At 37.4% G+C, this 23,717-nt stretch overlaps 1 protein-coding gene across 1 annotated transcript; it reads left to right on the top strand.

The window, feature by feature from the left end:
- Positions 1–21,842: 21,842 nt before the first annotated feature.
- LOC120225668 (HORMA domain-containing protein 1-like) lies at positions 21,843–23,158 on the top strand. Its single transcript, XM_039223852.1, is given in 2 exon segments — positions 21,843–22,065; positions 22,068–23,158. Coding segments are annotated over 2 exon segments (1,122 nt in total). The 5' UTR covers positions 21,843–21,893; the 3' UTR covers positions 23,018–23,158.
- Positions 23,159–23,717: the final 559 nt, after the last annotated feature.

Genomic DNA, 23,717 nt, shown 5'->3' with positions numbered 1-23,717 from the left:
ATTAGCTACCTCAATTTATAACGCTATATACTCTTGAACACCAAATGCTCATTATCAAAAATTAAAGAAGCGTGGAGCTGAGATTTGAAGTATATTTTAGATAATAGACTTTGGAACATGCCTCACATTATTAGGATTGACCTGACCTTTCAACTAATAAAGGTCTTCAATAGGCATGGAATCTCAGTAATAATTCCTTGTTTCTATGAGTGTGAGAAAAACAAGGAAAAGGTCCTTTGTCTTTATTTCTGTTGTGGTTGATGGGACGCAGGCAAAATTGTTAGGTAGTTAAAGCCTAGCTTCGGAATCTATAGCCCTCTACTCTCTGGGCTTCCTGTGTCTGCAAGGTCTTAACCATCCACAAAATCTTAACCTTTACTTTCCTAAGGAAACAGAAACATCCTCAGTTTTACAAAATGGACAGTAGCTTAGTGTGTTTACAGGGAGTCAGAGAAATATGTTCTAATTGTGAGTTTTCAGGCTTCTGCTCTCTATAGGGGCATCTGGGAGGTGGTGGATACATACTGAGTCCATGGTAAGGTAGGCCCATTGCAATGACTCTAGATGGCCTCCCTATTCCTGCTCTTTACTTATTCCAAGCCAACCTACACATAAGTGCCAGGAAAGAAAACTTTCTTATATATGATCTTTGTTAAAATAGTTCTCTATTCAAGAGTGACTACCCATTATATACTGTCACTGTCACAGACACCTCTGTCTGGCTTCAGTAATCAGACTTCTGTGCTTTAGCACTTGACATTTTACCTCCAAAGTGTTTTTGTCCCCTGTACCACCAGGTCACATATCTTTGCTCAAAAAAAAAAAAAAAAAAAAGTATCGTCTAAAAGCCCACTTTCCATTCTAACACATTCTGATAATATTTTTGGAGAGACTCATGAATCATTCTGAATAATTTTTAAAGGCATTTCTAGGCAGAAAAAAATTACTTTTGGGTAAATTGAAGCCCTTACTTTATGGTTTAATTCCATGTGCTTTTTCCCTTCCTTTGTTTTCTTAGAATATAATAAAAAACTTGTTATTCTCTTCCATTTAAGGGTTCTTCATAAATTTAAAGCTTGTTATAAAATGGCTGTTTAACCTTTTTTTCCAGCTAAGTACTCTCAGTTTTCTTCAGCCCTTTTTTATTGGATATATTTTTCCAAACTTTTGATTATTATCTGTCACTTTCTCTTTATATCAAATCCAGACAGAACTACATTTTATCAACCCTAGGAAGTACCTTTTTTTCTCACATTTTAACATATCAAATTCCAACATTTAAAAGGATTCCTCATACAACTGATGACATTTTACACTTATAAATGGCAGCACTTTTTTTCCCTTAGTGATAATTAAAATAAAGATATATCTTGATCATTAAAAAAGGCAGGGAAATTAGTCTAGATTAAAGGAGATTAAAGAGAAATGACAACTAAGTGAAATGTATAATTTCTTGGTGAGGTCTTAGATTAAAAAAAATCAAAGAGCAGTATACGTTTTATCAGTCTTAGAATTACTTTTTCAGCTTTACAAAGATATAATTAAAAAAATTGTAATATACTTAAAGTGCATAGTGTGATGATTTGATTCCCACCATTGTTATGTAGCATATCCATCACCTGACATATTTACCTTTTTTTGTTGTTGAGAACATAGTTTTTTGTTCCCTTAGCAAATTTCAGTTATGTAATTCAATGTTATCAACCATAGTTGCCATACATTAAATCCTCAGACCTTATTCATCTTATAACTGAAAATTTGTACCCTTCTACCAGCCCCTCCCTATTTCCCACATCTCCTACACCCTTGGTAGCCACCATTCTAGTGATGCCATGCAGTGTTTGTCTTTCTCTGGCTCATTTCATTTAGCATAACGCTTTCCAGCTTTATCTATGTTGTCACAAAAGGCAGAATTTCCTTGTTTTTAAAGACTGGATAATATTCCATTGTACACACACACACACACACACACCACATTCTCTTTATCCATTCATCTATTGATGGATACTTAGGTTGTTTCCATATCTTCGCTATTGTGAATAATGCTGCAGTGAACATAGGAGTACAGCTATCTCTTTGAGATACTGGTTTTGTTTCCTTTGGATATGCATCCAGAAGCGGGATTGCTGGATCATATGGCCATCCTATTTTTAATTTCTAGAGGAACTTTCATACTGTTTTCTTGAGCAGTTGCACCAATTTATATTCCTACCAGCAGTACACATGGCTTCCCTTTTCTCCACATCCTTTCCAACAGTTGTTACCTATTATCTTTTTGATGATAACTGTTCTAATGAATAGAGATTAGGTGATAGTTGTGAGGTGGTATCTTTCAAGAATTTTTGATTTCTGATTTTATTAGTTCTGTGATTGTTGGTTGTTCAGGAGCATGTTGTTAAATGTCCACATATTTGTGAGTTTCCCAGTTTTCTTCTTGTAACTGATTACTAGTTTTATACCATTGTGGTTAGAAAAGATACTTGATATGACTTTAGTCTTCTTAAATTTGTTAAGACTTGTTTTGTGACCTAACATGATCTATCCCAGAGAATATTCCATGTGCTCTTGAGAAGAATGTGTATTCTGCTGCTGTTGAATGGAATGTTCTATATATGTCTTATTGGGTCCATCCAGCCTAATGTGTAGCTTAAGTCCAATATGTCCTTACTGATTTTCTGCCTGGATGTTTTATTCATTGTTGGAAGTGGGGTACTGAAATCCCTTACTATTATTGTTTTGCTATCTATTTCTCCTTTCTATTTATTTAGGTGCTCTGATGTTTGGTACATAAATATTTACAATTACTACATCTCCTTGATGAATTGACCCTTTGTCATTCTATAATGACCTTCTTTTTCTCTTATTACAGTTTAAGGTCTGTTTTGTCTGATAAGAATATAACTACCCCTTGTTTTTTTGTTTCCATTTGTATGGAATGTATTTTTCCATCCTGTAACTTTCATTCTGTGTGTGTACTTAAAGCTAAAGTGAGTCTCTTGTAGGCTGCATATAGTTGGGCCTTTTTTTTTTTAAATCTATTCCACCACTCTATGTCTTTTGATAGGAGTGTTCAGTCCATTTACATGTAAACTAGTTATTAATATGTAAGGACTCATTGGGTCTCCTGGGTGTCTCAGTCAGTTAAGCATCCAACTCTTGATTTTGGCTCAGGTCATAACCTCATGGTTTGTGGGCTCCAGTCCCTCATTGGGCTCTGCACTGACAGTGCGGAGCCTGCTTGGGATTCTCTCACTGTCCCTTCTCTGCCTCTCCCCTGCTCTTTCTCTCTGTCTCTCTCTCAAGAATAAATCAATAAAAACTTACAAAAGTAGGTAAGGACTTACTATTGCCATTTTCTTAATTGTTCTCTTGTTGTTTTTTTAGTTCCTTCATCTCTTGCTCACTTCTTTTGTGTTTTGATGATTTTATGTAGAGTATGCTTTGATTATTTTCTCTTTCTCTTTTGTGTATTAACTATAGGTTATTGCTTAGTGGTTACCTCAAGGCTTAAATCAAAATTTTATATTTATAGCAGTCTATTTTAAGCTAATAACAACTCAACTTCAAATGCATAAGCTCTACATTTTTATACCCTTCCCACATATTAAAAATTTTTTTTTTAATATTTTTATTTATTTTTGAGAGAGGGAGAGAAAGAGAGAGACAGAATATGAGTAAGGGAGAGGCAAAGAGAGAGGGAGACACAGAATCTGAAGAAGGCATCAGTCTCTGAGCTTTCAACAAAGAGCCTGACTTGGGGTTCGAACTCATGAACCATGAAATCATGGCCTGAGCTGAAGTTGGACACTTAACTCACTGAGCCACCCAGATACTCCCATATTTTGTTTTGATGTCACATTTTACATCTTTTTACATTGTACATCCATTAACAAATTGTTGTAGTTATAGTTATTTTGGGTACTTTTGTCTTTTAATCTGTATACTAGAGTTGTAAATGATATAACCACTACTATTATATTAGAGTACTCTGAATTTAACTATATATTTACTTTTATCAATAAGTTTTATACTCTTGTATGTTTTCATGTTATTAACTAGTGTACGTTTATTTCAGCTTGAAGAACTCTCTAACATTTCTTGTAAGGCCAGTCTAATTGTGAAGAACTCTTATCAGCTTTCATTTCTAGGAAACTTTATCTATCCTTCGATTCTGAAGGACAACTTTGCCAGGTAGAATATTTTGGTTGCCTAGCACTTTGAGTATATCATCCCACTGCCTTATTACCTGTGAGCTTTCTCCTGAAAAATCCAGTGATAGCCTTTTGGGGCTTCCTCTTGTATGTAACAAGTTGCTTTTCTCTTGCTGCTTTTAAGATTCTCTTTTTGTCTTTAACTTTTGACCATTGAATTATACTGTGTCTCAGTGTGGGTCTGTTTGGATTCATCATGTTTGGTTCTTTTTAGGCTTCCTGGATCTGGATGTCTTGTTTTTTCTGCCCCCTGGGTTAGGGAAGACTTTAGCCATTATTTCTTTGAATAAATTTTCTGTCCCTTTCTCTCTTCTCTACCACCTCTGTAATGCTTATATTGCTGTTTTATGGTATCCTATAATTCCATTAAGCTATCTTCACCCTTTTTCATTATTTTTTTGCTATTAGATGACTTTCACTGCCCTGTTTTTAAGTATACTTAAGTATACTTTCTTCTGCTTGATCTAGTTTGCTGTTGAATCCCTGTATTAAAGTTTTTAGTTCAGTAAAGGTATTCTTCAGCTCTATGATTTCTGTTTGGAATTTCTTAATATTTCCTTTGTTGAAATTCTCACGTTTTTATGTTGCTCTCCTGATTTTGTTGAGCGTCTTTATGACCATTATTCTCAACTCTGTACTGGATAAATCACTTCTTTCCATTTCATAAGATCTGTTTCTGGAGATTTATTTTGTTATTTTGTTTGGAACATATTTACCTATTTCTTCATTTTCTTTGGATTTCTGTATTGGTTTCTCTGTGTTAGACAAAACGGCTTCCTCTTCCAGTCTTGGTAGACTGGTCTTGTGTAGGAGACGAAACTTGTCAATCAGTGTGTTTTGAGTTCCTGATTGCCCCTCAGACCTTTAAAATTATTCAAGCCACAATCTCTGTTCTAGGTGACTTCCAGGGCTTGAATCTGTGCTAAGACTCATCATTGTCTCAAAGGGGAGGACTGTAAAACTATCTAGGTTTTAAGTAAGTATCTAGGTATAGGCTGATTTAGAAGGCAGACTTGGAGGCAGCAGCTGGAAAAGTATGTAAATGGTTTTTTGACAAGGAGAAACTAGGAGATGGGCATTTTTGCTTGCTCCCTCCCTCATTTTGCTCACTAAGCCTGGGTGTATAGCTGTTGAGTGACTCTCCTGCACCCATCTAGAAACTGCTTCTTTGTTTGCTATAGTCTTATAGGACTTGTGAACACAACACCCATTGGCTTTCAAAGCTATGTGTTTTGGGGTTCTGTCCCTGGGTAAGAGATTTAAATAAACCCTCTGCCCCCTTTTCCTGCTCTTCTTTTTCTGGGACTTATATGATATGGATATTGTTTCATTTCATGGAACCACTAAGTTCTCTAAATCTAATAATTTCCCTCATGATCTAATAATTTCCTTTGCCTCTTTTTTTTCAGCTGCATTATTTTCCTTAATTTTATCTTCTATATCACTTATTCTCTTCTTGGCTTCATCAGTCTTCATTGTGACTGTATCCAGTTGTATTGCATCTCATTTATAGCATTTTTTATTTCAGCCTTTCTAGTTTTTAGGTCTTTGATCTCTGCAGCAAAGGTTTCTCTGGTGTATTCCATGCTTTAAAGTTTTTTTTATTAAAATTTTTTTTTTGTTTTTAAAAAAATTTTATTTATTTCTGAGAGGAGACAGCATGAGCAGCAGAGGGCTAGAGAGAGAGGGAGACACAGAATCCAAAGCAGGCTCCAGGCTCTGAGCTAGCTGTCAGCACAGAGCCCGATGCGGGACTCAAACCCATGAACCGTGAGATCATGACCTGAGCCAAAGTCGGACGCTTAACCGACTGAGACACCTGGGAACCCCTCCATGCTTTTTTTTAAAAAAAAAGCCAAGCTAGTAATCTTATGACTGTTCTAAATTCTTGTTTAGATATACTGCTTATATCTGTTTTGAACTAGTTCTTGGCTATGATTTGTTCTTGACCTTTCTTTAGGTGTGAATTCCTCCATCTTGTCATTTTGGCTAAGTTTCTGTCTTTTGCATGTTTTAAAAGCTTGTTATGTTTATTGTACCTGAGAGTACTGTTATATTAAAAAGGGGTCATACACTGTCTAGGGCCTGGCACTTCAGTAACTATTTTTGCTGTATAGTGTGTGCACACTGCTATTGCATTTTGGCTGCTCTTTCCCACTCGTCAGTCCACTGCAGAGCTCCTCCTTGCTTGCAGTGGGGAGTATTTGGACCTTTAACTAGGTATGCTTTCTGAACTAGGTATGCTTCATATTTGTTTCCTGAAGTAAGCCTGGAAAAAAGGAGAAAGAAAAAAAAAGACTGATCCCAATACAAGAGGAAAGGAAAGGGAACTGAAAAACCCAATGGAGAATCGAGAAATTATAAGGCTGATTCCTAAGAAAAAGAAAAGAAAAAAAAAGAAGAAAAGAAAAAAGAAAAAGAATAAAAAAGCCTGATTCAAAAAGGAAAAGGAAATGGGGAAAAAAAAAACCCAGAAAGAAACTATGAGCCTGATTCCAAAAGAAAAAAGAAGAAAAATAGAAAAAACAATTAATCTTGGTCCTATTTCCACTAGAACTTCAGGTATCATTTGAAGTACTCAATTTTCAGTACACTTGGTGCATGTGGGGTGCTGGCTGTCCTGATCTTTTGGAGGAGAGGCCCACTGTATTGGTTCAGTTTTGCCCCAGTAAATAAGCAGATGCCAGGCACAGTGGAGTGGGGTTTGGTGTAAGCAGTCCTGCCTTCACTGGAAGCTGCTGTGCTGATATCCCATGGTGTTGGTGTTGGGGGGGAAATGGCACCACCCCAATATTTTGGTCCCAGACCCTCACCCTGCTGTTTAGGCAGACTTCACAGAATATTGAGAGCAGTCAGCTTACCCTGTTCCATAATTCTCCTGCATTTTTTCTTTGGTGCATTGCTGAGATTCAACACCTGAAATCTAAAAGGACCCAGCATTGCTCATATATGCACCCCTCCACTAGGGTAGAGCCTCTCCATACTGGGTCTGAAGCCCTCTGTCTCTGAAAAACGGTCCCACACTTGCACAGTGTGTGGAATCTATGGTGTAGTATTGCTAAAATCAGCAAAAGGTTATATTCCTTCTGGGTGCACCTCTGTCTGCTTCTGATTAAAGGCCTTTGGCTGGCACCTGTGGGGTCTTTTGTCCTTGGAGAGGTAATATACCTTCTTCCAAAAGTACTTCAGTAAGGGGAATGTTCTCTCACAATCTGCCCTGGAGACTCCTACACGATGCTATGCAGTCAGGGGCCAGCTCCCTTCTCCCCAAGAGCATGCATCACAGCTCCACTCTGGAGAAATTTGCACATTTCCAAAAACTCAGAGTTTGAGCTCTAAATGCTGTTTGCAAAAATACCCCCCAAAAACCTGTGACACTCAGTACTTCCTGCTCTCTAGTCTGTGGTCCAGAGAAGTTTTCCTCTTGTGTGAACTTGATGCCATACTTTCTTTCTCTTCTTTTTATCTGTCTACAGAAAGGTTCCCTCCCCTCTGCAGTACCACAGTTTTCTCTCCTCCAATTCATTCCCATGCACCTCACACCTGCCACACTGTGCCCCTCCAACTTTGGAGATCTTCTGACACTCCACAGATGGATTTCTTGGGTGTTCCAAGTGATCTGACTTCAATATAGCTGTGTATGAAGGATAAGCAAAGCTCAGGGTTCCCGTTCTTCTCCTCCATCTTAACTTCTTTATTGGGTGAGAGCTTAAACTCCTTGGGTGGGGCACTAGTTGTATGATAAAAACCCTGCACTCCTAGGGAGAAGTTGGGAGTTAAGGGTTCTCTCCAGATTGTATGGTGCTGTGCTGAGGGTGGGCTTAATGGTGAGAACGTGTCTCAGCCTTTCTACATTGATATGAGTATTTTCTCGCTTACCCTGTTTCTAGGAGTCACTCATCTAGTTTCTGGATTTGTCTCTGAGGGAATTGCTCTATGTGTGGCTGTACATTCATTGCATCTGTGGGAGGTGGTAAATTCAGGAGCCACCTTTATGACCTTAGTCCAGAGTCAACTGTAGAAATATGAATATGAACCACCTATTAGATAAAATTATTGGATGTGATAACGTTATTGTGGTTATGCAGAAGCTTTTTCTTGTTCATAGAAGATGACTGCTAGAGTGTTTAGGAGTGAGGTCTTCTTGCAATGAACTTCTAGGTTAGGAGAAAAAATAGTTGGTGTGTTTATATAAGCATGTATCATACATATATACAACATATGGCAAAAATGTTAACAAGTGAATTTACCTAAAATAAATTTAGGTAAAGAGGATGAGAGTTAATTGTACTGCACTTTCAACTTCTTTTATATTTGAAATTTTTTCAAAATAAAATGGGTAAATATGAAAAAAATGAAAAAATAATGAAGGTTTTTGATAATTGAGAACATCTTAGATTTGATGATATATGGTGAGCTTTATAAAAATAGTTTATAAGATGTGCTGTTGGCTTATTTCTTCTCAGTTTGTATACTAGATTCTTTTTTATTAAAAAACTTATTTTTAAGAGAGAGAGTGAGTGGGAGTGAGGGGCTGAGGGAGAGAGAGAGAGAGAGAGAGAGAGAGAGAGAGGGAATCTCAAGCAGGCTCCATGCCCAATGTGAAGCCTGATGTGGGGCTCAATCCCATGATCCTGGGATCGTGACCTGAGCTGAAATCAAGAGTCAGATGCTCAACTGACTGAGCCATGCAGACACCCCACATATGTAGTAGATTCTTGGCCAAAATGGTCAAACAGGCTCTATCAATTCAGAAATTGTATCTGGAATGAGTTTTGAGTATCTTCAAGCATTTAAGTTCTATATGTTATACAATAAAATGGGGGTAATAATATCAACTTCATAGATTTGTTATGAGAATTTAATGAAAAAGTATAGAGTATTTTGGAGAGAGTTTAGAACATAGTAGGCATTCATTAGATATTAGTTATTAACATAATCATGACTATCATCATTTCAGTCTTTGAAAGGACATAAACCAACCCTTACAAACTTAAATAAGAATTCATGAGAACTCAAGAGACTTAAGGCCAGAAACTGCAATCAGGTCTCAGGGAAGATAGAACCCAGGAACTGGAAAGCAGGCAGGATTCAAGGCAGCCATCCCTTGAGTTTCTCTCCGTTTCTCTGAAGCCAGAGGGTCTTCCTTTCATGCATTTGCTTCATTTCTTTCTGACCATAGACTAATTTTTTTTCAGCTGCCACATATACAGATTAGAGCATAGAGACACTATAGCTCTGAATTTTCATGTCCTCAGTTCACAAGACTAATTACAGTGGTCTAATATTTTAGGCGGTAACTTAGGGACCCCTTTTCAAGTTCCTAAAATTTGATTGGTCCAGATTGGGCCAGGTGTCTATTCCTGGTGCAATCTATTGCCATAGTGAGACTGTCAGATCTATGCAAGGGCCCTTTGTGTTATTTTCCACACACAAACCAATTCTGATGCCAGTTGGGAGTCCAACAATTAAATTCTCTAAGAGTTAATGAAGACCTTACAGATTATGGGCTGGTCTCATAGGACTGCTCCATATTCAGACACCATCCAGCAATGTGGTGTCCAGGCTACCTACACTTCTTCTTCTTCTTTTTTTTTTTTTTACAAATAGTTTATTGTCAAATTAGTTTCCACATAACACCCAGTGCTCATCCCCACAAGTGTCCTCCTCCATGCCCATCCCTCCCTTCCCCCCACATCCATCAGTCCCCAGTTTTTGTCAGCATTCAAGAGTCTCTCATGGTTTGCCTCTCTCCCTTTCTCCCACCATTTCCCCCCTTCTTCTCCCCCTTGTTCCTCCGTCAAGTTCCTCCTAATCCTCCTATACATGTAAACATATGATATTTGTCCTTCTCTGCCTGATTTATTTTGCTCAGTGTAACACCCTCAAGTTCCATCCATGTTGCTACACATGGCCAGATTTCATTGTTTCTCATTGCCATGTAGTATTCCATGGTATAGATAAACCACATCTTTTTTTTTTTTTAATTTTTTAATTTATTTCTAGGAGAGAGAGAGAGAGCGAGCGTGAGCAGGGGAGGGTCACAGAGAGAGGGAGTCACAGACCGAAACAGGCTCCAGGCTCTGAGCTGGCAGTCAGCACAGAGCCCGACGCGGGGCTCGAGCCCACAAACCGCGAGATCATGACCTAAGCGAAAGTCGGACGCTTAACCGACTAAGCCACCCAGGCGCCCCTAGATAAACCACATCTTCTTGATCCATTCGTCCGTTGATGGACACTTAGGCTCTTTCCATGTTTTAGCTATTGTGGAGAGTGCTGCTATGAACATTGGGGTACATGTGCTCCTATGCCTCAGCATTTCTGTATCCCTTGGGTAAATTCCTAGCAGTGCTATTGCTGGGTCATAGGGGAGTTCTATAGTTAGTTTCCTGAGAAACCTCCACACTGTTTTCCAGAGGGGCTGCACCAGTTTGCATTCCCACCAACAGTGTAGGAGGGTGCCCGTTTCTCCACATCCTCGCCAGCATCTAGAGTTCTCTGATTTGCTCATTTTAGCCACTCTGACTGGCGTGAGGTGGTATCTCAGTGTGGTTTTGATTTGTATTTCCCTGATGAGGAGGGATGCTGAGCATCATTTCATGTGTCTGTTGGCCATCTGGATGTCCTCTTTGGAGAAGTGTCTGTTCATATCTTCTGCCCATTTCTTCACTGGGTTGTTTGGTTTTCAGGTGTGAGTTTGGTGAGTTCCTTATAGATTCTGGATATTAACCCTTTATCTGATATGTCATTTGCAACTATCTTTTCCCATTCCGTTGGTTGCCATTAGTTTTCTGGGTTGTTTCCTTGGCTGTGCAGAAGCCTTTAATCTTGATGAGGTCCCAGTCGTTTATTTTTGCTCTTGATTCCCTTGCTTTTAGGGATGTGTGAAGTAAGAAGTTGCTGCGGTGGAGGTCAAGGAGGTTGTTTCCTGCTTTCTCCTCTAGGGTGTTGATAGTTTCCTGTCTCGCGTTCAGGTCCTTTATCCATTTTGAGTTTATTTTTGTGTATGGTGTGAGAAAATGATCTAGTTTCATTCTTCTGCATGTTGCTGTCCAATTCTCCCAACACCATCTGTTAAAAAGGCTGTCTTTTTTCCATTGGATAGTCTTTCCTGCTTTGTCAAAGATCAGTTGGCTGTATACTTTTGGGTCCACTTCTGAGTTCTCAATTCTGTTCCATTGGTCTATGTGTCTGTTTTTGTGCCAATACCATACTGTCTTGATGATGACAGCTTTGGAGTAGAGGCTAAAGTCTGGGATGGTGATACCTCCCGTTTTGGTTTTATTTTTCAGGATTACTTTGGCTATTCGGGGTCTTTTGTGGTTCCATACAAATTTTAGGATAGTTTGTTCTAGTTTTGAGAAGTATGCTGGTGCAATTTTGATTGGAATTGCATTGAATGTGTAGATAGCTTTGGGTAGTAATGACATCTTAACTATATTTATTCTTCCTATCCATGAGCATGGAATGTTTTTCTATTTCTTTGTGTCTTCTTCAATTTCCTTCACAAGTTTTCTATAGTTTTCATCATACAGATCTCTTGTATCCTTGGTTAGGTTTATTCCAAGGTATTTTATGGTTTTTTGTGCAATTGTGAAGGGGATCAGTTTCTTGATTTCTCTTTCTGTTGCTTCATTGTTGGTGTATAAAAATGCAACCGATTTCTGTACGTTGATTTTGTACCCTGCAACTTGGCTGAATTCTTGGATCAGTTCTATTAGGCTTCTGGTGGAGTCTGTTGGGTTTTCTATGTAGAGTATCATGTCATCTGTGAAGAGTGAGAGTTTGACTTCCTCTTTGCCAATTCTGATGCCTTTGATTTCCTTTTGTTGTCTGATGGCTGATGCTAGGACAGGCTACCTACACTTCTGCCAGACCTACTATACTATGACCCCGTTAGTTTCAATAATTTACTAGAATGACTCGCACAACTCAGGAAAGTGCTGTTATTACTGTTATCCTTTATTACAAAGAATACAGATGAACAGCCAGATTAAGAGTACAAAGGACAAAATCTAGAAGGGACCTGAACACAGGAGCCTCTGTCCCAGTGGAGTTGGGGTGTATTATTATTATGGTACATGAATGTGTTCACTGACCTGGTATCACTTCATACTTAAGGGGTTTTAATCCAGATTTCCTTTTGTGGGCATGATTGATTAAACCAATGGCCATTGGTGATTGAACTCAATCTCTAGCCCATCTTTGTTTCCAACTCAGAGGGTGGAGCTGAATGTTCTAACCTTTCTAATCATCTGGTTGGCTTTTCTGACAACCAGCCCCCATCCTGAAGCTATTTTGGATCTATTCCACCATGTGTCACCATTACTATACAAAAGACACTCATAATTCAGGAAATTCCAAGAGTTTTATGAGCTCTGTAGCAGGAACTTAGGACAAAGACCATATATTTATTTTTTATTATATTGCAGGCCCATAATGTGTGTGGACTCCAGAAGTTCTCAAAGAGTAGAATGTGATATGGCTTAAACAGACATTAGTGATTTCCACATGACCAATAGTGATTTTCACATGACCTTGGAATGTATAAGGGAATGAAGAAACTTACTCTCTGGAAGGATAATTCTCTCCTAAACATATCTCCTGCATCTGTTGTATGTATTGCTGAGGGAATGTTCCACTCAATCTGCCCTATAGGATGTTGTTCCTCCTTGCTTTATTATCCTTATCTTAATAAACTCAGGCAGGCATACAAAATACCACAGACTGGGTGGCTTAAGCAACAGGAATTTATTTTTCATCATTCTGGAGGCAGGGTAGGTTTCATTTTGAGAGTTCTGCTCTTGGCTTATAGGTAGTTGTCATCTTGCCATCTGCTCACATGATTTCTTTGTGTCTGTGAGGAATGAGAGAGAGAGAGATAGGGAGAGAGAGAGAAACACAGCGACAGCACAAGAGAACAGTCTTTGGTGTCTCTTCTTATAAGGACATTAGTTCTGTTCTGAGGGCCCCACCCTCATGACCTCATTTAACTTCCTAATAGGCCTTATCTCTAAATACAGTTACTTACATAAGGGGTTAGGTCTCCAACATATGAATTTTGTAGGGGGACACCACTCAGTCCACAGCATTTTCTGTTCTCAGTATTACCCCCTAGAGTCTAGCACTGTGTTACTAGTGAATTTGCTTTATAAAAGACCACCAATAGGAAGACTAACTCAAGGGAATTGATTACTAATGGTGAAGTTTTAGTTATCATCAGGAAAGACATTTATGGGATAATGTTGGAAATAGTTGGAAGGGGAAATGAGAGGATCTGTTAAGTTTAAAATTATGCTTTCTGGGTAACCTTGTATTTTAACTATAATCAAGACTAAGTCTTCATTCTTCCAACAAATGGTATAACTCATTTTTTGGACCTGGAATTAGCACTCATTAAAATTTATAAATAAATTAAATTAATTAATACATTAAAATTTATTTTAAATTTCTGATTTTCTCCTTTTTATTTGGACTAGCTCTTGATTACTTTTTGGAACTATTTTTCTTTTTCCTTCAAAAACTCTGATTAGAACAGTTTCTGAGCTCATTGCTTTGAGACACATCATAGATAGGAAAACCTCAGTCTGTATGTTGGGATATTTTTGTATTGGCCTCATTTCTCCTTTGCCTGCTCACTCCGTGGAGCTGATTCAAGCCCAGAGCTCCCACTGATTTCACAGAGCTCTGAGCTAAAGTGAGAAATAGTCTTACAGAAATTTCCCAAAATTATTTTGAATTTATAAAAAAGCATTGGTATTATATTTGAAAGATATGAACATTAGTCCTGGAAAATGAATGCATATTATGATTATCAGTTAGATTCTCCTTTGGATAGGAGCTGAAGATGGTTGCAGAGTAGGAGGACCCTAGGCTTGCCTCATCTCATGAATACAACTAGTTAACTATCACATCATCCTAAATACTCCAGAAACCAACTTGAAGACTGGCAGAATAAACTCCACAACTAAAGGTAGGGAAGAGGCCACATGATGAAAATAGTGGTGTGGAGATGGAGTTTGGGAGAGAATTGTTACATATCCATTGTGGAGGAAACTGTGGTTGTGGAGAAGGGTGTGAGACAGACTAATACACAGGGAAGCACATAGGGAAAAATGAATCCCCATAACAGTTGGCTTGGAAGGTGAGAGGGCCCAAATTTTGTGAGTTCTGGCAATCAGTGGGGCTTAAAGTCTCATGTTCTAAAAGCCAGCAAGCTTTTAAAGAGGGTGGGGGCATTAGGACTGCTCTTGGAGAGAAGGCTGGGCAAACAGCCTGTAGAAATACAGTAGGAAACAATAATATGAAGAGTGCCTGGGGGCACACAGTGGGGAGGTTATTTGCTTATCTCAGAGAGATAAGAGAGACAGCATTCAGGGAGAGACCCTTCTGGGAACAAGGAACTGGAAGACATCATTTCCCTCCCCTGCACCTCAGCATAAGCAGAGGGCCACCTGTGGGAACCAGCTTAGTGCCAACACTCACTACCTAACTTGCTTAAATGAACTGCCTCTCCCATCCTCCTGCACTCTAGTGAAACCATTCTTCCTAGCCACACTTGCTTCAATCCCATTGTGTCAGTGCCTCCCCAGAAGACCTACCCAAACCCCTACCCATACTATGTCTCTCCCACCTGGGAGTTTTGCAGAGCCTTGGTTCTGGTGGATGTGGTGACAGATATCATTTTATAAGTAGATCAGAGCACCTAGTTAAAACTTGCCACATACAGGTGAGGGACCAAAAATTGCCCATAATAGGCAAAGAGCCTCTGCAGAAGATTGACCTGAAGGATAAAGTGGCCAAGATGCAACAGCAGAGCACATGCTGCACACATTGGAGACACTTACTGAAGTGCCAGGCCCTGGAGAACAGGGGACACCATACTGCAAGACACCACAGGACCTCTACTTCATAAGTCTGTTACCCTCAAGATCAGAAGGTGTAACTGACTTTCTTAACATCCAGAAACAGGCACAGAGTCTTAGATAAAATGAGAAGACAGAGGGATTTGTTCCAAATGAAAGAACAGGACAAGGTCATGGCCAGAGATCTAAGCAAAACAGATGGAAGTAATATGCCTGATAGAGAATTTAAAGTATAATCATAAAGATACTCACTGGACTTCAGAAAAGAGTGGAATGTATGACCCTTAAGAGATAAGGAACAACATAGCAGAGATAAAGAGCTCAATAAGGAAAATGAGAAACATGCTTGATGGAATGAACAGCAGTATAGAAGAAGCAGAGGAATGAATTAGTGACCTAGAAGACAGAGTAATGGAAATTAATGAAATTGAACAAAACAGAGAAAAAAGAATGATGTAAAACTAGACTAGACTTAGGGAATTCAGTGACTACATCAAACTTAATAACATTCACATTATAGGAGTCCCAGAAGAAGAGAGGGAAAGGGAGTGGAAAATTTATTTGAAGAAATAATAGCTGAAAACTCCCCAAATCTGGGGAATGAAACAGATATCCAGATCTAGGAGGCAATGAGAACTTCCAAAAAAATCAACAAAAGAAGATCCATAGCAAGACATATAATTAAAATGGCAAAATATAGTGATAAACAAAGAATTTTAAAGCAGAAAGAAAAAAGAAGACAGTTACATACAAGGGAAACCCCATAAGGCTATCAGGGATTTTTCAGCAAAAACATGCTCAGCCAGAAGGGAGTGGTATTACATATTCATAGTGCTGAATGGGAAAAATCAGCAGCTAAGAAAACTCTATACAGCAAGGCTATCATTCAGAGTAGAACAGGAAATAAAGAGTTTCCCAGACAAACAAAATCTAAAGGAGTTCATGACCACAAAACCAGCCCTGCAAGAAATATTAAAGGGGACCCCTTGAGTGGAAAGGAAAGACCAAAAGTGACAGTATGAAGTAGGAAATACAAAAGTAGTAAAAATGAACATTTTTGTAAAATATCAGTTAAGGAAGTGACAAAATAAAAGGATGTAAAATATGATACAATATACCTAAAATGTGGGGTGGAGGGTAGTAAAGAATGGAGTCAAACTTAAATGGCTACCAACTTAAGATAGACTGCTGTATGCAAGAGATGTTATATACAAACCTAAAGGTAACCACCATTAAAACTATTTTTGATCAAAATCAAAAACTACTAATAAATATGCAAGGAATAGAGAAAGGAATCCAGATATACCAATAAAGAAAATCAGCAAACCATGAAAGAAAGACAAGAAAGGATCAGAGAAAATCTCTAGAAACAACCACAAAACAAGTAATAAAATGACACTAAATTCAGATATATCAGTAATCACTCTGAATGTAAATGGACTAAATGCTTCAATCAAAAGACATAGGGTACCAGAATGGATAAAAAGAAAGATCTTTCTATATGCTGCCTATAAGAGACTCATTTTAGACTTAAAGGCACCTACAGATTGAAAGTGAAGGAATGTAGAAACATTTTTCATGCAAATAGATGTCAAAAGAAAGCTGGAATAGCAAATCTTACATCAGACAAAATTGATTTCAAAACAGACTATAACAAGAGTCAAAGAAGGACACAATATAATAATAAAGGGGACAATCCAACAAGAATATATAATAATTGTAAATAATTATGTACCCAACATAAAGCACCCAAATACATAGAACAGTTATAACAAACACAAAGAAACTAATCAATAGTAATACAGTAATAATAGCAGACTTTAACACCCCCCACTCACATCAATGGACAGATCATATAGATAGAAAATTAACAAGGAAACACACTGGATGGCACACTCAACCAGTTGGGTTTAACACACATATTCAGAACATTTTACCCCAAAACAGCAGAAATACACTTTCTTTTCAAGTGTATGTGGAACATTCTTCAGAACAGATCACATATTAGGTCATAAATCAGGCCTTGGCAAGTATAAAAAGACTGAAATCATACTGTGTATATTTTCTGACCACAACACTATGAAACTGGAAATCAATCATAAGAAAATTTGGAAAGAGTGCAAACACATGGAAGTTAAATAGCATGCTACTAAAAAATGAATAGGCCAACCAGGAAATAAGAGATAAGAAAGTACTAGGAAACAAATGAGAACACAATGGTCCAAAATCTTTGGGATTCAGCAAAGTGCATTCCCTTCTAAAAGAAAAGTTTTTAGCAATACAGGCCTTACATCATGAAGCCAGAAAAAATGTCAGACAACCTGACCTTACACCTAAGGGAGCTAGAAAAAGAACAGAACAACAAACAACACCTAAAACCAGCAGGAGGAGGGAAATAGCGACTATTAGAGCAGAAATAAATGATATAGAAACTAAAGGAACAACAGAACAGATCAATGAACCAGGAGCTATTTCTTTGGAAGAAAATCAATAAAATTGATAAACCTCTAGTCAGACTTATCAAGAAAAAAAGAGAAAGGACTCAAATAAATAAAATCACAAATGAGAGAGGAGATAGAACAGTAAATACCATAGAAATACAAACAATTTTAAGAGATTATTATGCAAAACCATATGTCAACAAACTAGACAATCTAGATGAAATAGATAAATTCTTAGAAACATAAAATATCAAAACTGAAATAGGGAGAAATGGAAAATTTGAACAGATTGATAACCAGCAAAGAAATTGAATCAGTAATAAAAAAAAAAAACTCCCAACAAACAAAAGTCCAGTGCCAGATGGCTTCACAGATGAATTCTCTGAAACATTTAAAGAAGATTTAATACCTATTCTTCTCAAACTATTCCAAAAATAAAAGAGGAAGGAAAACTTCCAAAATCATTATATGAAGCCAGCATTACCCTGAGACCCAAACCAGATAAAGACACAACAAAAAAAGAGAAGTATAGGTCAATATCCGTGCTGAACGTAGATGCAAAATTCCTCAACAAACTACTAGCAAACTGATTTCAACAATACATTTAAAAAATCATTCACTACAGGTTGGATTTATTCCTGGGATGCAAGGGTGGTTCAGTATATATAAATCAATCAATGTGACACAATCACATCAGGAAGATAAGGGTAAGACCATACGATCATTTCAATAGATGCAGAAAAAGCACTTAGCAAAGTACAATATCCATTCATAGTAAAATCCCTCAACAAAATAGGTGTAGAGGGAAAATACCTCAACATAATAAAGGCCTTCTATGAAAAACACACAGCTCCCATTTATACTCAATGGTGAAAAAATGAGAGCTTTCCCTTTAAGGTCAGTAACAAAAGGATGTCCACTTTTAACACTTTTATTCAATATAGTACTGGAAGTCCTAGCCACAACAATCAAACAACAAAAAGAAATGAAAGGCATCCAAATTGGTAAGGAAAAAATAAAACTTTCGCTATTTACAGATGATATGATACTGTATATAGAAACCGTTAACTATTTCACCAATACTAGAACTGATAAATGAATTCAATAAAGTTACAGGATACAAAATCAGTGTGCAGTAATCTGTTGCATTTTTATACATCAATAATGAAGCCGCAGAAAGAGAAATTAAGAAAATATTCTCATTTACAATTGCACCAAAAATAAATACCTAGGAATAAACCTAATGAAAGAAGTGAAGGTCCTATACTCTGAAAACCATAAAGCACTGATGAAAGAAGTTGAAAACACAAAGAAATGGAAAGACATTCTGTGCTCATGGATTGGCAAATATTGTTAAAATGTCTATTCTACCCAAAGTAATCTACACATTCAATAAAGTCCTTATCAAAATACCAACAACATTTTTCATAGAACTAGAACAAACCTAAAATTTGTATGGAACCACAAAAGATGCTGAACAGCCAAAGCAACCATGAATAAGAAAAGCAAATCTGAAGGCATCATAATTCTGGACTTCAACTTATATTACAAAGCTGTAGTAATAAAAAGTGTATGGTACTTACATAAAAGTAGACACATAGATCAGTTGTATAGAACAGAAAACCCAGAAATAAACCCACAATTACATGGTCAATTAATCTTTGAGAAAGAGGCAAATATGTGCAATGGGAAAAGGCCTCTTCAACAAATGGTCTTGGGAAAACTGGAGAGCTACATACAAAAGAATGACACTGGATCATTTTCTTACCCCATACACAAAAATAAATTCAAACTAGATTAAGGATCTAGGGGCGCCTAGGTGGCTCAGTTGGATAAGCATCCAACTCTTGATTTTCGTTCAGGTCATGCTCATGGTTTGTGAGTTTGAGACCTACGTTGGGCTCTACACTGTGTCCATGTTGAACCTGCTTGGAAGTTTCTCTCCTTCTGTCTCTGCCCCTACTCCTCCCTCCCTTTCAAAATAAATAAACTTAAAAAATGAAAAAAGTAGATTAAGGGCTTAATGTGAGGCCCAAACCCATACAAATCCTAGAAGAGTGCATAGGCAGTATTTTCTCTGACATTGGCCATAGAAACTTTTTTTTCTGGATAGGTCCATGAAACAAGGGAAACAAAGGCAAAAATAAACTTCTGGCTCTACATCAAAATAAAAAAGCTTCTGCATAGTGAAGGAAACAACAAATCTAAAAGGCAACCTACCAAATGGGAGAAGATATTTGCAAATGACATACTCAATAAAGGGTTAATATCCAAAATATATAAAGAACTTATAAAACCAAACACCCTCAAAACAAATAATCCAGTTAAAAAATAGGTAGAAGACATGAACTAACATTTCGCCAAAGAAGATATACAAATGGCCAACAGACACATGAAAAGATTTTCATCATCACTTAAAATCAGGGAAATGCAAATGAAAACTACAATGAGATATCACCTCACACCTGTCAGAATGGCTAAAATCAACAACAGGTGTTAGTAAGGATATAGAGAAAAAGGAACCCTCTTACACTGTTGATGGAAATGCAAACTTGTATTGGCACTATGGAAAACAGTTTGGAAGTTCCTCAAAATGTTAAAAATAGAACTATCTTATGATCCAGCAATTGCACTACTGGGTATTTACCCCAAAGATAGAAAAATACTGGTTCTAAGGGATATATGTAACCCCTATATTTATGTCAGCATTGTTTACAATAGTCAAGATATAGAAGCAGCCTAAGTGTCCATTAATTGATGAATGGATAAAGAAGTGCATATATACAATGAAATATTAGTCAGTCATAAAAAGAATGAAATCTTTTCATTTGCAACAACACGTATGGAGGTAAAGAATATAATGCTAAATGGAATAATTCAGTCAGAGAAAGACAAATACCATATGATTTCACTCATTTGTGGAATTTAAGAAACAAAACAAGGGAGAAAGAGGAAAAGGAGAGAGACAAACCAAGAAATAGACTTTTGGGGTGCCTGGACTGCTCAGTAGGTTAAGCATCCTACTTTGTTGTGATTGACTTAGGTCGTGATCTCAGTCCGTGAGTTTAAGCCCCGTGTGGGGCTCTATCCTGACAGCTCAGATCCTGGATCTTGTTTCGAATTCTGTCTCCCTCTCTCTCTCTCTGTCTTTCCCCCGCTCACGCTCTGTCTCTCTCTCAAAAATAAACAAACATTAAAAAAAACAGTGAAAAAAGAGAAGAAACAGACTCTTTTAGCTATAGGGAACAAATTGATGGTTAACAGAGGTGGTGGGGGGTGGTAGGGGGCTACATAGATAACGGGAATTAAGGAGTACACTTGTTACGAGCACTGGGTGATGTTTGAAACTGTTGAATCACTGTGTTGTACACGTGAAACTAATGTAACTGTGTATGTTAACTAACTGAAATTAAATTTAAAACTTAAAAAATAATTCTCCTTTTATAGAAGAAAACAAAGCTCTTGTAAATTCATAATACTTACTAAATGCATTAATCCTTTAGGGGAGAAATTTTTAGCTTCTTTTGTGGTTTTGAATCCATAAATATGGAATCTTTTAAATCAATCTCTACATATGTCAAGTAGTAACCACACTATCTTCATGGCATGAATATAAAGATTGTAAACCCTATTTTGAGAGAGACATATGGTATATTTAAAGTAGATGTTTTCTGGGTGCCTGGGTGGCTTAGTTGGTTGGGTGTTTGACTCTTGGTTTCAGTTCAGGTCATGATCTCATGGTTTGTGAGTTTGAGCCCTGCAGTAGGCTCTGTGCTGATGATGCAGAGCCTGCTTGGGATTCTCTCTCTCTCCCTCTATGTCTGCCCCTCCCATGTCTGTCTGTCTGTCTGTCTCCCTCCAAATAAATAAATAAACTTAAAGTAGATGTTTTCTGAATTTTGTCAACTTTTCAAATTTCTCCAGAACAGCTGTTTTAAATTTCGAGTACGATCTGGACAGGTACTAGTTGTGTTTGTAATGTTGTTTCACAAATTGGAGAATACCTCACATTTGTATGAGACTCATACAGATACCTCTGGAAGAAGCACAACATTGTAAAGATACAAGGGTACACATAGACTGGAGCTGGAAATACGTTCGGCAAATATAGGGGGATTGATTCTGCAATCTCTTTTTTATTGACTTCAAAAACCTCTGTGATTGTGTGTGTGTGTGTGTGTGTGTGTGTGTGTGTGTATTTTCTCCAGTATACTTTCTCTCCTAAATGACCAGTTGTAGACACCATGTTTGACATGTGCCTTTCATTATTTTTTAAATCCTGTTTTCCAGGCGCCGCCCCGTGCCAGGCTTCCCAGCGGCTGGCGCACTGTCGGACCTGACGTAATGTTGAATTAAGAAAAAGACTTTATCAGAAGATGGCCACTGCACAATTACAGAGGACTTCCATGAGTGCATTGGTGTTTCCCAGTAAGATATCAACAGAGCAGCAGTCTTTAGTGTTAGTGAAGAGGCTCCTAGCAGTGTCAGTATCCTGCATCACCTATTTGAGAGGAATATTTCCAGAATGTGCTTATGGAACAAGATATCTAGATGGATGCTAGGATGCTATGATGCTTTACAAAAAAAATACCTAAGGATGGTTGTTCTAGCTGTATACACCAATCCAGAAGACCCTCAGACAATTTCAGAATGTTACCAATTTAAGTTCAAGTACACTAATAATGGACCAATCATGGACTTCATAAGTAAAAACCAAAACAGTGATTCCAGCATGTCATCTGCTGATACCAAGAAAGCAAGTATTCTTCTCATCCGCAAGATTTATATTCTAATGCAAAATCTGGGACCTTTACCTAATGATGTTTGTTTGACCATGAAACTTTTTTACTATGACGAAGTTACACCCCCAGATTACCAGCCTCCTGGTTTTAAGGATGGTGATTGTGAAGGAGTGATATTCGAAGGGGAGCCTATGTACTTAAATGTGGGAGAAGTTCCAACACCTTTTCACACTTTCAAAGTAAAAGTGACTACTGAAAAAGAACGAATGGAAAATATTGATTCAGCTATTCTATCACCAAAACAATTAAAAACACCACTTCGGAAAATTCTCATGGACAAAGATGATCTAGAAGATGAACAGGAGCATTATTTAAGTGATGATTTTGACATCGAAACTAAAATGGAAAAGCAGAAAAAAAACCCTGGATCTTCTGAACTTGGAGAACCAAGTTTAGTTTGTGAGGAAGATGAAATTATGAGGTCTAAGGAAAGTCGAGATCTTTCAATTTCTCATTCTCAGGTTGAACAGTTAGTCAGTAAAACATCTGAACTTGAGGTAACTGAAAGCAAAACAAGAAGTGGAAAAATCTTTCAGAATAAAATGGCTAATGGAAATCAACCAGTAAAATCTTCTAAAGAAAATCAGAAGAGAAATCAACTGATATCTGGGAAAACAGTCCCTCATCACTTTGATACTTCTGGTCAAGAGCCAGTGCCAAAAAGAAGAAAGTTTAGTGAACCAAAGGAACATATATGAAAATTAATTCTTCTGCATGTTTGCAACATTCTCAACATTTAAACTAAAGGACACTGTATTACTATTTTAATGTGTATTTGCCCTACCTGTGAAAACTTATAGGTAGTCTTAAGCAGCTAGTACACTAAACTGAATTTTTAGGTGACTGTCATATTATCTGAGACAATCCAAGAGAACTTTTGAATCAAACCAAAAGTACCAATGTCATAATTGATTTTGTTCATTATCTGTTCAATATTGATCTACCATTTTGATGGATACTGCCTTTAAGTGTATATTAACTTCTAAGTCAATTTTAAAAGCAAATAATGTTTATTTTGTTATTAAATTTTGATAGGAATTTACTTTTTACTTATGTTAAAACTGTACCACTTAACTGGCTGTTTGTCACTGTGTCATTAAAACCATATTCTTCAGTACTTTGAGTCCTGAATAGAGTGTATTAACTGGGTAATATATAACGTACCATTAAAAATTGGTTATTTTTTTAACTTGAAGATGAAAATGAGGACTGATTTTTAAGGTCTGACATTTTGGGCAGCATAAATAAAATATTGTTCAGCATCTAAAAAAATAAATAAATAAATAAATAAATCCTGTTTTCCAGCATTCTCTATTTCTTCCACTACAGCGGCAACTCTGGTATAGCCATGCACAAATGCTGGGTGTCCTGGATGTTCCTCTCAGTGCAGAGACAAAC

The sequence above is a fragment of the Hyaena hyaena genome, unplaced genomic scaffold (assembly GCF_003009895.1).
Source record: "Hyaena hyaena isolate Hyena2069 unplaced genomic scaffold, ASM300989v1 scaffold_1473, whole genome shotgun sequence".
NCBI classification, from domain to species: domain Eukaryota; kingdom Metazoa; phylum Chordata; class Mammalia; order Carnivora; family Hyaenidae; genus Hyaena; species Hyaena hyaena.
This window is presented reverse-complemented; position numbering and strand designations above follow the sequence as displayed.